At 44.3% G+C, this 12,327-nt stretch overlaps 1 protein-coding gene across 7 annotated transcripts in view; it reads right to left on the bottom strand.

Annotated features, from left to right (window-relative positions):
• The window catches only part of LOC117506208 (ankyrin repeat and SAM domain-containing protein 1A-like), an 81,392-nt gene that overhangs the window by 14,317 nt on the left and 54,748 nt on the right, over positions 1-12,327 (bottom strand). For all 7 annotated transcript variants that reach the window (XM_034165731.1, XM_034165709.1, XM_034165716.1 and 4 more), the window contains 4 exons: positions 11,853-11,993; positions 11,597-11,668; positions 9,717-9,800; positions 9,446-9,583 (listed from right to left, as the gene is read on the bottom strand). In XM_034165731.1, coding sequence (XP_034021622.1) covers positions 9,446-9,583; positions 9,717-9,800; positions 11,597-11,668; positions 11,853-11,993 — 435 coding nt within the window. The remainder of the gene's footprint in view (positions 1-9,445; positions 9,584-9,716; positions 9,801-11,596; positions 11,669-11,852; positions 11,994-12,327) is intronic.

Here is a 12,327-nt window from a genome sequence, read left to right as displayed (position 1 = left end):
ACAGGACGTGCCACTCAGGCCTATTGTATGTAGCACAGATTCCATCACATACAATTTGGCCAAGCACCTCAAGTGGGTAAATCAGACCACCATGTGGAGAACACACAAGATTTTGTGAACAAGATCAAGGACCTGCAGCTGGAGGCAGATGAAACAATCGTGTCATTTGATGTGACTTCGTTGTTCACCTGCATCCCCACCACTGAGCCCATCTCAGCTGTGAGGCAGAGACTGCTGGAAGATGTGTCTCTACCTGAAAGGACCAAACTCACACCAGACCACATCTGCCAACTCTTGGAGATCTGTCTTAACACCACGTATTTCCTGTTTAGGGGGAATTACTACAGGCAGATCCATGGTTGTGCAATGGGGTCTCCGGTATCCCCCATTGTGGCCAATCTGTACATGGAGCAAGTGGAGAAGACAGCCTTGACGTCTTTCACGGGCATCTCTCCCAGTCACTGGTTCAGATATGTTGATGACACATGGGTTAAAATCAAGCAACAGGAAGTTGAGGACTTACAGAACACATCAACTCGGTGGACGCGAATATCAAGTTCACACGTGAGGATGCCAGAAACAACCATTTAGCCTTCTTGGACTGTGATGTTACGATGGGAGAGAACAGGCAGCTCCAGACAGAGGTTTACAGATCAAATTCCTTGTATGTGAGAACTTACTTGGCAATAAACTCGATTTTGATTCTGATTCTGATATAAGACAGATGTGGCAAAATTCAGCATTCTGACCAACTTCCTCATTATTCCGTGAAGGTTTTACTAAATTATTACTGCTATTGGGTGATAACTAATAACCTTAACTGTTAAATCAATACATTTTTTCAGTGACGTCTTGAACCCTTTGAAGTGTTTTTGAGACAGTGATTTTGGCGCTGTTTCAACAAGGAATTGAATACATATACCAATTCAGACCACCAGAGGGTGCTGACAGCAGATTGATTTGAGTGATTTTTAACACTCCTGTGATGTTTGAATTCATTAAAAAAAATTATGCACTGAAAGCCTGGACCTCAACGCTTCCTTAAAAATGTTGCTGTGCTACACCAATGCAGTAGTCGGGGTGATGCATTGCAATCTGTGTTTGTTTGTGTCACGTTATGTTATTGTGAATATCTCATATATATTTTCAGAGAAAAGTCAAAGCAGTTTTTACACGTCAAATAAGTGAGGCTTAAAATAGTGCAGTGCCCTTTTGCAAACTCCGAAAGTTACAGTTCAGTTTCTGCCCCTGCTGTAGCTGCAGAGCCAGTTTGAACAAAGACAGAACATTGTCATCGACCTTTAAAGAATCTGAGACTCAAATTACAGCATCGTCTTTGTCTGTATGTAGAAATGCGACACATAGCAGGAGTCAAACTTCAATCAGCTCTTCAATGATTCAATCAGGCGAGGAAATATCTGTCGGACGCTACATGCACGTTTAGCAGCAGGACACCTGTAATTTTATGAATATCACATGTATATCATCTATTGATTAGTTCACCAGCAGTGGTGCCTTTTGTTCTACCAGATCTGATCTTTTATCTGGATTCACACTGAATTCTACACCTTCATAGATATTATCACTGTAAACACATCTGTGTTTTAAAATAAACACCCATGCAACATTTCCTGACAAAGTAAATAATAATAATAATAATAATAAATAAATAAATAAATTGAATTTATGTGTTCTTTAACATATACTAGAGTAATGAATTTGTAATTTTGCTTGATAATTATTGTATATAGTTGATTAGGATCATTTTAACAGTAATACTTTCATACTTGATGTGCAGAGAACAAATATTATATTTAAACAAGAGCAAAAGGAGATTTCTGACATCCGCCAATCCAGATCTGGATCACCTCCAAAATTCAGCAGAGTCTTCCATACTCGAATATCTATTTGTGGTGAAAACTTCATGAAATTCATAAAATTCATAAATTCATAAAAATTTATCAATAAATTCCTTACGGAGAAGGGTTCGGACTAAATAAGTTCTGCACTTCTCATTCTTTTTTGAATATGCAAACCAAGGCAAGTGTATGATGAATACTTTTGATTTATGCTTGTTACTGTCTGTGAATATTGTTTTTTCTCTCTCTCTCTCTCTCTTTCTCTATGTCCACTCCTTTTTAAGAGTTTATTTATTTCTTAATTTTGCATCAAGTCTGGGAGAATGGGTTGGTGCAGCGCTTTGCCGCATCCACAGCACCTTGGGTACTCGCCTTGGGTACAGGATGACCACCACCCCACATCTCTAAAATAACCATCTATCTGCTGCAGCGAAGTGAAATGCAGGTGTCCCTTGGTTGTCTCCAGCTAATGGGGTCTTCAACACTCAGGCATGTATTTGCTGGATCGTGCATAGGGAAACACGCCAAATGTCAAAGCTGGTGCTCCCTCACAATGCAAGTAGAGACATCCTTATCTTAGTCTCTCCCAGTAACCACTTCCAGCGGTACACAAGGATCCTATAAGAGACCTAACACCAAAGACATCCAGTCATCACCTTAGGTCACTGGTTAGCGTCCCAGTCTCACCTCCATACAACAAAACAAGAAGCACCAGGACCCTTAAATCAAATCAAATCAGTTTTATTTATATAGCGCCAAATCACAACAAACAGTTGCCCCAAGGAGCCTTATATTGTAAGGCAAGGCCATACAATAATTACGGAAAAACCCCAACGGTCAAAACGACCCCCTGTGAGCAAGCACTTGGCGACAGTAGGAAGGAAAAACTCCCTTTTAACAGGAAGAAACCTCCAGCAGAACCAGGCTCAGGGAGGGGCAGTCTTCTGCTGGGACTGGTTGGGGCTGAGGGAGAGAACCAGGAAAAAGACATGCTGTGGAGGGGAGCAGAGATCAATCACTAATGATTAAATGCAGAGTGGTGCATACAGAGCAAAAAGAAGTCGGTTACGACGACAAACTGGAGTCAGGTCGAGATCCCGATGAGGACGACGAGCATGCAGATGAGCTTCCCTGAGACGGTTTCTGACAGTTTGTGCAGAAATTCTTTGGTTATGCAAACCGATTGTTTCAGCAGCTGTCCGAGTGGCTGGTCTCAGACGATCTTGGAGGTGAACATGCTGGATGTGGAGATCCTTGGCTGGTGTGGTTACACGTGGTCTGCGGTTGTGAGGCTGGTTGGATGTACTGCCAAATTCTCTGAAACGCCTTTGGAGATGACTTATGGTAGAGAAATGAACATTCAATACACGAGCAACAGCTCTGGTTGACATTCCTGCTGTCAGTGTTGGGAAGGTGTCGTAACACGGACCCGCAACAGGGGGCGCAAATGAACGGACAATGGATAAGACAAAGAGTAACAATTTAATGTTGTGAAACGCACAACTGGATACAGACAAAAATATAATGCCAATTAAACACAAGGTGACGTGCGGGCAGGCTCGAAGATAGGAGACCTCTGGCGATCGAAGAGCCGGGACCCACACAGCTTCCACCACCAACGGCCTGAAGAACACCAGAGCCGCCAAGTCCTGAGTCCCCAGGTGGTCACCGTCTTCTATTGCAGACCCTGGTACTGCTGGCAGAAGATGAAAACAGTTAATGGTGAGTGTGTATCCACACACCCAGTAATCCTTCACCCACAGGTCTTCAAGGAGGGAAAACCTCCACCTCCAGATACAATGTCACCCGTGCAGCTCCTGTTGGTCTCCTTCCTGGATGGAGTGAGAGACGAAGACCGTCGTCCTCTCACTGTCCGCCAATCCAGCCTTCAATAGACCCCGCAGGAACACGGCTGCACACAGACCTCTGTTTTCAGACAACGAATAATCACAGCAGAGAAAATTACCTTAGACGGTAGCTGATTTCTCGGCGAGGAGGTGGAGTAATAATCCGGCTTTTGTAGGGAAGGTGGTGATTGGTGACAGCTGGTGTAAATGAGTGACAGCTCTCACTCTCTGTTGTCTCGGCGCCCTCTCATGCTTGAAGCCCGCACTCCAAGCAGGGCGCCGACTGGTGGTGGTGGGCCAGCAGTACCTCCTCTTCAGCGGCCCACACAACAGTCAGCATGCCAATTGCACGCTCCCTCAAATCTTGCAACATCTGTGGCATTGTGCAGTGTGATAAAACTGCACCTTTCAGAGTGGCCTTTTATTGTGGGCAGTCTAAGGCACACCTGTGCACTAATCATGGTGTCTAATCAGCATCTTGATATGGCACACCTGTGAGGTGGGATGGATTATCTCAGCAAAGGAGAAGTGCTCACTATCACAGATTTAGACTGGTTTGTGAAGAATATTTGAGGGAAATGGTGATATTGTGTATGTGGAAAAAGTTTTAGATCTTTGAGTTCATCTCATACAAAATGGGAGCAAAACCAAAAGTGTTGTGTTTATATTTTTGTTGAGTGTATATTTAGAAGTGTTTATTAATTGCTAACTTTTACAAAATATATGAGAAACAGATTTATACAGACATAAGCTGTTTTTTGTTTTTTTTTCGAGCAAGCTGCCAGCTGACGTCACCATGCCTCTTTACTCAGATTGGCTGTTGCCATGTGCTTCCCAGCATCTCTTGCACAAGTCGGGGGAAGACTCCATGTGATCTATGACATCACTACGGTCCCTATCATAGAATGTAGGGGTCGCTGCTGAACGTACACAGGAAATTTTGCAGAGTAAAATTTACTCTGCTGGGAAAACATTTGATCCCAGTCCAAATAGAGTGAATTATACTCTATCACAGAAGTAAATCAGGTCAAAACAATGTAAAATCAACTCTTATTGGAGTAAAACCACTTGTATTGAACAGATGTGTTTCAGACTGAACGGTCCTCGTCCGCCCTGCCTCCACTGCGCTTACGTCATCAACCGCAGTTCACTGATAATCACCTCGTTTCTGCTTCAAACTGCACTCCAGTCAGCATCGATCTCAGCGACAGATATCTGAAGCTTTTGTAAAACAATCCTGTCTGCATGAATTCAGCATTATTCCATAATAACAGAAGGAGGAAGCGATCAGAGTGGTGCGGCTGCACAAGCTGTTAGCTGTTGTGTTCACTGCCCGCCGGACATTTCAATGCGTCACCGTTTAAAGCCTCGTTTGTGCTTAAAACTGACTTTAGAATGATTCAAGAGGTTTTACCTTGTCATCTGATGGTTAATAATCCAATTAATCCATTTGATCACTTCGGGTGGAGAGAATCTGTGTCACAGGGGCGGCTGGGCTCCAGCATGACACGTGCACAGTGGAGGCAGGGGGCGGTCCAATGTTTAGGGGGCGGACCGTTCAGTCTGCCACAACTGTCCAGCTGATTCACTCTATGATAGAGTGTAATTCACTCTATTTAGAATGGGATCAAATGCTATCCCAGCAGAGGAAATTTTACTCTGCAAAATTTCCTGTGTATGTTCAAGGCTGTCTGTTCTTTTGAATTACTAATTTTTTTTTCACAAAAATACAAATTTTGATCTTATTGCCAATGTGCTGCAGCCTGTGCGGTTGCAGAGGCAAAAACTCAGGTCTGGGAGTTGTTCGGGGAGGCCATGGAGGAGGATTATCGGTCGGCCTCGAAGAAATTCTGGCAAACCATCTGACACCTGAGGAGGCGGAAGCAGCTCTCCGCCAACACTGTCTATAGTGCGGGTGGAGAGCTGTTGACCCTGACTGGGGATGTTGTCGGGCAGTGGAAGGAATACTTTGAGGATCTCCTCAATCCCATCGTCACGTCTTCCGAAGAGGAAGCAAAGACTGGGGACTCAGAGGCGGACTCGTCCATCACCCAGGCCGAAGTCACCGAGGTGGTCAGAAAGCTCCTTGGTGTCAAGGCTCCTGGGGTGGAAGAAATCTGTCCTGAGTAGCTTAAGTCTCTGAATGTTGTGGGATTGTCTTGGTTAAAAAGCCATCACTTGACCCAGCTATCTTGGCTAATTATAGGCCAATCTCCAACCTTCCTTTTCTCTCAAAAATTCTTGAAGGGTAGTTGTAAAACAGCTAACTGATCATCTGCAGAGGAATGGTCATTTGAAGAGTTTCAGTCAGGTTTTAGAATTCATCATAGTACAGAAACAGCATTAGTGAAGGTTACAAATGATCTTCTTATGGCCTCAGACAGTGGACTCATCTCTGTGCTTGTTCTGTTAGACCTCAGTGCTGCATTTGATACTGTTGACCATAAAATTTTATTACAGAGATTAGAGCATGCCATAGGTATTAAAGGCACTGCGCTGCGGTGGTTTGAATCATATTTATCTAATAGATTACAATTTGTTCATGTAAAAGGGGAATCTTCTTCACAGACTAAGGTTAATTATGGAGTTCCACAAGGTTCTGTGCTAGGACCAATTTTATTCACTTTATACATGCTTCCCTTAGGCAGTATTATTAGACAGCATTGCTTAAATTTTCATTGTTACGCAGATGATACCCAGCTTTATCTATCCATGAAGCCAGAGGACACACACCAATTAGCTAAACTGCAGGATTGTCTTACAGACATAAAGACATGGATGACCTCTAATTTCCTGCTTTTAAACTCAGATAAAACTGAAGTTATTGTACTTGGCCCCACAAATCTTAGAAACATGGTGTCTAACCAGATCCTTACTGTGGATGGCATTACCCTGACCTCTAGTAATACTGTGAGAAATCTTGGAGTCATTTTTGATCAGGATATGTCATTCAAAGTGCATATTAAACAAATATGTAGGACTGCTTTTTTGCATTTACGCAATATCTCTAAAATTAGAAAGGTCTTGACTCAGAGTGATGCTGAAAAACTAATTCATGCATTTATTTCCTCTAGGCTGGACTATTGTAATTCATTATTATCAGGTTGTCCTAAAAGTTCCCTGAAAAGCCTTCAGTTAATTCAAAATGCTGCAGCTAGAGTACTAACGGGGACTAGAAGGAGAGAGCATATCTCACCCATATTGGCCTCTCTTCATTGGCTTTCTGTTAATTCTAGAATAGAATTTAAAATTCTTCTTCTTACTTATAAGGTTTTGAATAATCAGGTCCCATCTTATCTTAGGGACCTCATAGTACCATATCACCCCAATAGAGCGCTTCGCTCTCAGACTGCAGGCTTACTTGTAGTTCCTAGGGTTTGTAAGAGTAGAATGGGAGGCAGAGCCTTCAGCTTTCAGGCTCCTCTCCTGTGGAACCAGCTCCCAATTCAGATCAGGGAGACAGACACCCTCTCTACTTTTAAGATTAGGCTTAAAACTTTCCTTTTTGCTAAAGCTTATAGTTAGGGCTGGATCAGGTGACCCTGAACCATCCCTTAGTTATACTGCTATAGACTTAGACTGCTGGGGGGTTCCCATGATGCACTGAGTGTTTCTTTCTCTTTTTGCTCTGTATGCACCACTCTGCATTTAATCATTAGTGATTGATCTCTGCTCCTCTCCACAGCATGTCTTTTTCTTGGTTCTCTCCCTCAGCCCCAACCAGTCCCAGCAGAAGACTGCCCCTCCCTGAGCCTGGTTCTGCTGGAGGTTTCTTCCTGTTAAAAGGGAGTTTTTCCTTCCCACTGTCGCCAAGTGCTTGCTCACAGGGGGTCGTTTTGACCGTTGGGGTTTTTACGTAATTATTGTATGGCCTTGCCTTACAATATAAAGCGCCTTGGGGCAACTGTTTGTTGTGATTTGGCGCTATATAAATAAAATTGATGATGATGATGATGATTGATACGTCTCTGCAACATCGCCTGGTGGTTGGGGACAGTACCCCTGGATTGGCAGAACGGGGTAGTGGTCCCTCTGTTTAAGAAGGGGGACCGGAGGGTGTGTTCCAACTACAGGAGGATTACCCTCCTCAGCCTCCCCGGTAAGGTCTATTCCAGAGTGCTGGAGAGGAGAATTCGACCGATAGTCCAACCTCGGATTCAAGAGGAGCAGTGTGGTTTTTGTCCTGGACCAGCTTTACACCCTCCATCAGGTGCTCGAGGGTTCATGGGAGTTCGCCCAACCAGTCCACATGTGCTTTGTGGATCTTGAGAAGATGTTTGACTGTGTCCCTCGAGGTGCCCTGTGGGGGGTGCTCCAGGAGTGCAGGGTCCGGGGTCCTTTGCTAAGGGCTATCTGGTCCCTGTACGACTGCAGCAGGAGCTTGCTTTGCATTGCCGGTAGTAAGTCAAACCTGTTTCCAGTGCACGTTGGCCTCCGCCAGGGCTGCCCTTTGTCACCGGTTCTGTTCATTACCTTTCAATCAATTCAATCAATTTTATTTATATAGCGACAAATCACAACAAACAGTTGCCCCAAGGCGCTTTATATTGTAAGGCAAGGCCATACAATAATTACGTAAAAACCCCAACAGTCAAAACGACCCCCTGTGAGCAAGCACTTGGCGATAGTGGAAAGGAAAAACTCCCTTTTAACAGGAAGAAACCTCCAGCAGAACCAGGCTCCGGGCTTTATGGACAAAATTTCTAGGCGCAGCCAGGGTGTAGAGGGGGTCTGGTTTGGGAACCACAGAATCTCATCTCTGCTGTTTGCGGATGATGTGGTCCTGTTGGCTTCGTCAAATCAGGACCTTCAGTGTGCACTGGGGCGGTTTGCAGCCAAGTGTGAAGTGTCCGGGATGAAGATCAGCACCTCCAAATCTGAGGCCATGGTTCTCGACCGGAAAAAGGTGCCTTGCCCTTTTCAGGTCGGTGGGGTGTCTTTGCCTCAGGTGGAGGAGTTTAAGTATCTCAGGGTCTTGGTCACAAGTGAGGGACGGATGGAGCGTGAGATCAACAGACGGATCGGTGCAGTGTCTGCAGTGATGCGGTCGCTGTATCGGACCGTCGTGGTGAAGAGAGAACTGAGTAGGGGGGCAAAGCTCTCGATTTAACGATCAATATACATTGTGACCCTCACCTATGGTCATGAGATTTGGCTCATGACCGAAAGAACAAGATCGCGAGTACAAGCGGCCAAGATGAGTTTCCTCTGCAGGGTGGCTGGGCGCTCCCTTAGAGATAGGGTGAGGAGCTCTGTCACTCGGGAGGAGCTCGGAGTCGAGCCAGCTGAGGTGGCTCCGGCATCTTTTCCAGATGCCCCCTGGACACTTACTGGAGAGGTGTTCCGGGCACGTCCCATCGGGAGGAGGCCCCGGGGAAGACCCAGGACACGCTGGAGGGACTATGTCTCTCAGCTGGCTTGGGAACACCTCGGGGTTCCCCCAGAGGAGCTGGTGGAGGAGTGTGAATCGGGAGGTCTGGGCGGCTTTGCTTGAGCTGCTGCCCCCGCAACCCGACTCCAGATAAGCGGAAGAAAATGGATGGATGGATGGATAAACAAAATTATAGTGCTGCCAAAGAGAATTTTTTTTTATGACTTAAATCTTACAAAAACCCAAAGGCCTTTGAGGTCCACATTAAGGTCATTGAGTCTACAAGCTGTGCCCAAAGTTGTCGGATGGCCATATCTTGCCATCGGGACTCAAGTTTGACATCAGTGGCGTAGCGCCCTATGACTCACCACTTCCACAGTGCTGAAGACATGACAAAAGTGGTGACCGCTCTTCAAATCCTTTGTGATGTAAGCAAAAGTGCAGAGATCATCTGGATCCTGGGCCGCACAAGAGATATTCCTGATCTCGTGTTCTGCGACGATGGTCTAATAGGAGGAAAACGAGAGACAAAGCGAGAGCAGACAAAGTGAGCGCTAACTGGAAACAGCTGCTAATGGATGTTGAAGGAGTCCACCACAGATAAAAGGAGACAGAGTCACACACATACTTTTCCTTTACCTTCATGGCTGCATCGATGAACTTGACCCCTCTGTAGGTGATGGACAGAATGACAACTGGACCTTTTCTTGAATCCTTTGATTTCTGGTGTAAAAAGAATCAGAAGTGTGAGAGGGAAAACATGAAAACAGAATGACTCCTGGCTTCCTCCCATCAAAAAAACACTGAGAGAGTTTTTCCTGGGTTTGCTCATGGGGTGGGGAAGGTTTAAAACCTGCTTGTGTGTTGCACCTTGGAGGGACTTGATTTGGGGCTGTGCAAATAAACTGAACTGAAAAATATGAACAGTGCTTAACAGATGAGATGTTTTGATCTTCATCATGGAGGTGCTGCTTTCACCCATATTGTTTATTTGTTATTATTTGTTTATTTGCCAGAGGAAGTTAATAAACGTTAGTGTGGATGTAGGACAAGAGGCAGCTTTGGGTTTTTTCCTCTCTCACATTAATCTTGTTAGACAGAACAAACAGGATCAAAGTTCAGTGATTAGAATCAACAGTCAGAAATGAGAACAGTTCAACAAGGTCAGCAATCACTATCCAAAGCCAAGACTAGAGCAAAGGTCAGCAATCACACTCAAAGGCAAAGACTAGATCAAAGGTGAGCAATCACTATCAAAAGGTAAGACTAGATCAAAGGTCAGCAATCACACTCAAAGGCAAAGACTAGATCAAAGGTCAGCAATCACTATCCAAAGCCAAGACTAGAGCAAAGGTCAGCAATCACACTCAAAGGCAAAGACTAGATCAAAGGTCAGCAATCACTATCAAAAGGTAAGACTAGATCAAAGGTCAGCAATCACACTCAAAGACAAAGACTAGATCAAAGGTCAGCAATCACTATCAAAAGGCAAGACTAGATCAAAGGTCAGCAATCACACTCAAAGGCAAAGACTAGATCAAAGGTCAGCAATCACTATCCAAAGCCAAGACTAGATCAAAGGTCAGCAGTCACACTCAAAGGCAAACACTAGATCAAAGGTCAGCAATCACTGTCAAAAGCCAAGACTAGACCAAAGGTCAGCAATCACACTCAAAGGCCAAGACTAGATCAAAGGTCAGCAATCACTATCAAAAGCCAAGACTAGATCAAAAGTCAGCAATCACTGTCAGGGGTCAAGACTAGATCAAAGGTCAGCAATCACTATCAAAATCCAAGACTAGATCAAAGGTCAGCAATCACACTCAAAGGCCAAGACTATATCAAAGGTCAGCAATCACTATCAAAGGCCAAGACTAGATCAAAAGTCAGCAATCACTGTCAGGGGTCAAGATTAGTATCAAAGCAGCAATCAGTAACAGAGTTAAGGATCAAAGGTTAATGCTTACAATCAAAAGTCGGGATCAAGTTCAAAGGCCACTGACTACAATCAAAGTTTATCTGTCAGCAGCAGTTTTCATAAATCAGGATCAAAGGTTAGCATGACAAATCAAGGTTCAATTTAAACATCAATGTGTAGCAGTCAGGCTCAAAGACTAACAGTCAGCAACAAAGATCGGAGTTTAATCAAATTTCAGGAACAAAATCAAAGGACACTGATCAGAGCCAAAGTTCAGTAATCAGGATCAAAGGTTAGCATTATGAATCAATGTTGAATGTCAGGATCAAAGATCATATTTTGGATCAAAGATCACAGTAATGCGCAGAAGGAAGGATCACAATTAAAGTTTAGCAATATGAACCCAACGACAAGACCAAGATCATTAGACTTAATGCGCAATAGTCAATGTTTACAATCAAAGGTCATTGATCAGCATCAAAATGCAGCAATCAGCATCAAAGATCAAGTCTAGCTTGATCTTATTCTATTCATTTTCATTAATATTCAAAATTTCAAACGCCACCATGTCCATGACATAAAGATGTTCAGTAGCACTTACTCTAATTTTAGCACAGGCATCTTGTGTGGACTCGATCCCTCGCAGATCCCTGATTATCATTGATCCGAGGTACTAAGAGGAAGAATCATATCACATCAGGGTTGACTCAGTGCAGAACACAGTTCATATTTCACTGGTGCTGCTGTAGAGAAGTCTTTAACACTGAGGATACACTTGGCACAGACAGTTAAACACGTGGGTCTGGTCTATTTCATAGTAAAGTCTCTTTTCTTTGAGGACAATAAAAGTGACTTACAGTTGCCTCATACCCGCAGGAGTCCAGGATGAGTTTCTCAGGCTGGTGATGCCATGCGGACACAGTGGCGTAGGTAGCAGTGTGGTGGCTCGGTGGCCGAAGGTGGAAACGGGACTCTTTGTGTCTTTCGCTATGTCTGTCCTGCACAGGTACAACGTGCATGCAACGTTATAAGGGATGGACAACTTACACCAGCGACACCACCCATAAAACTGCTTCTGTAGTCATGGCAACACAGATTTAAAAAGGTTTTCCATCCACATCTCTGTCTCTGCAGGTCAAACGTGTCCATGAGTGTGAAAGCTTTGTGATCTGCTGCTGAACCCATAAATATACACAAACCGGGTGGTTGGGTCCTCACATGCAGTGTGGACGGTGCTCAGCAGCATCACCTGTTAGGATTCTGATGACCGCCCATACTTAAACTCGAGCTGTGACTAAAGTATATTGACTAAGCTCATGTTGTCCATAATAT

This window comes from Thalassophryne amazonica, chromosome 3 (genome assembly GCF_902500255.1).
Source record: "Thalassophryne amazonica chromosome 3, fThaAma1.1, whole genome shotgun sequence".
NCBI classification, from domain to species: domain Eukaryota; kingdom Metazoa; phylum Chordata; class Actinopteri; order Batrachoidiformes; family Batrachoididae; genus Thalassophryne; species Thalassophryne amazonica.
The sequence above is the reverse complement of the archived record's forward strand: the minus strand, read 5'-3'. Positions and strand labels throughout refer to the sequence as shown.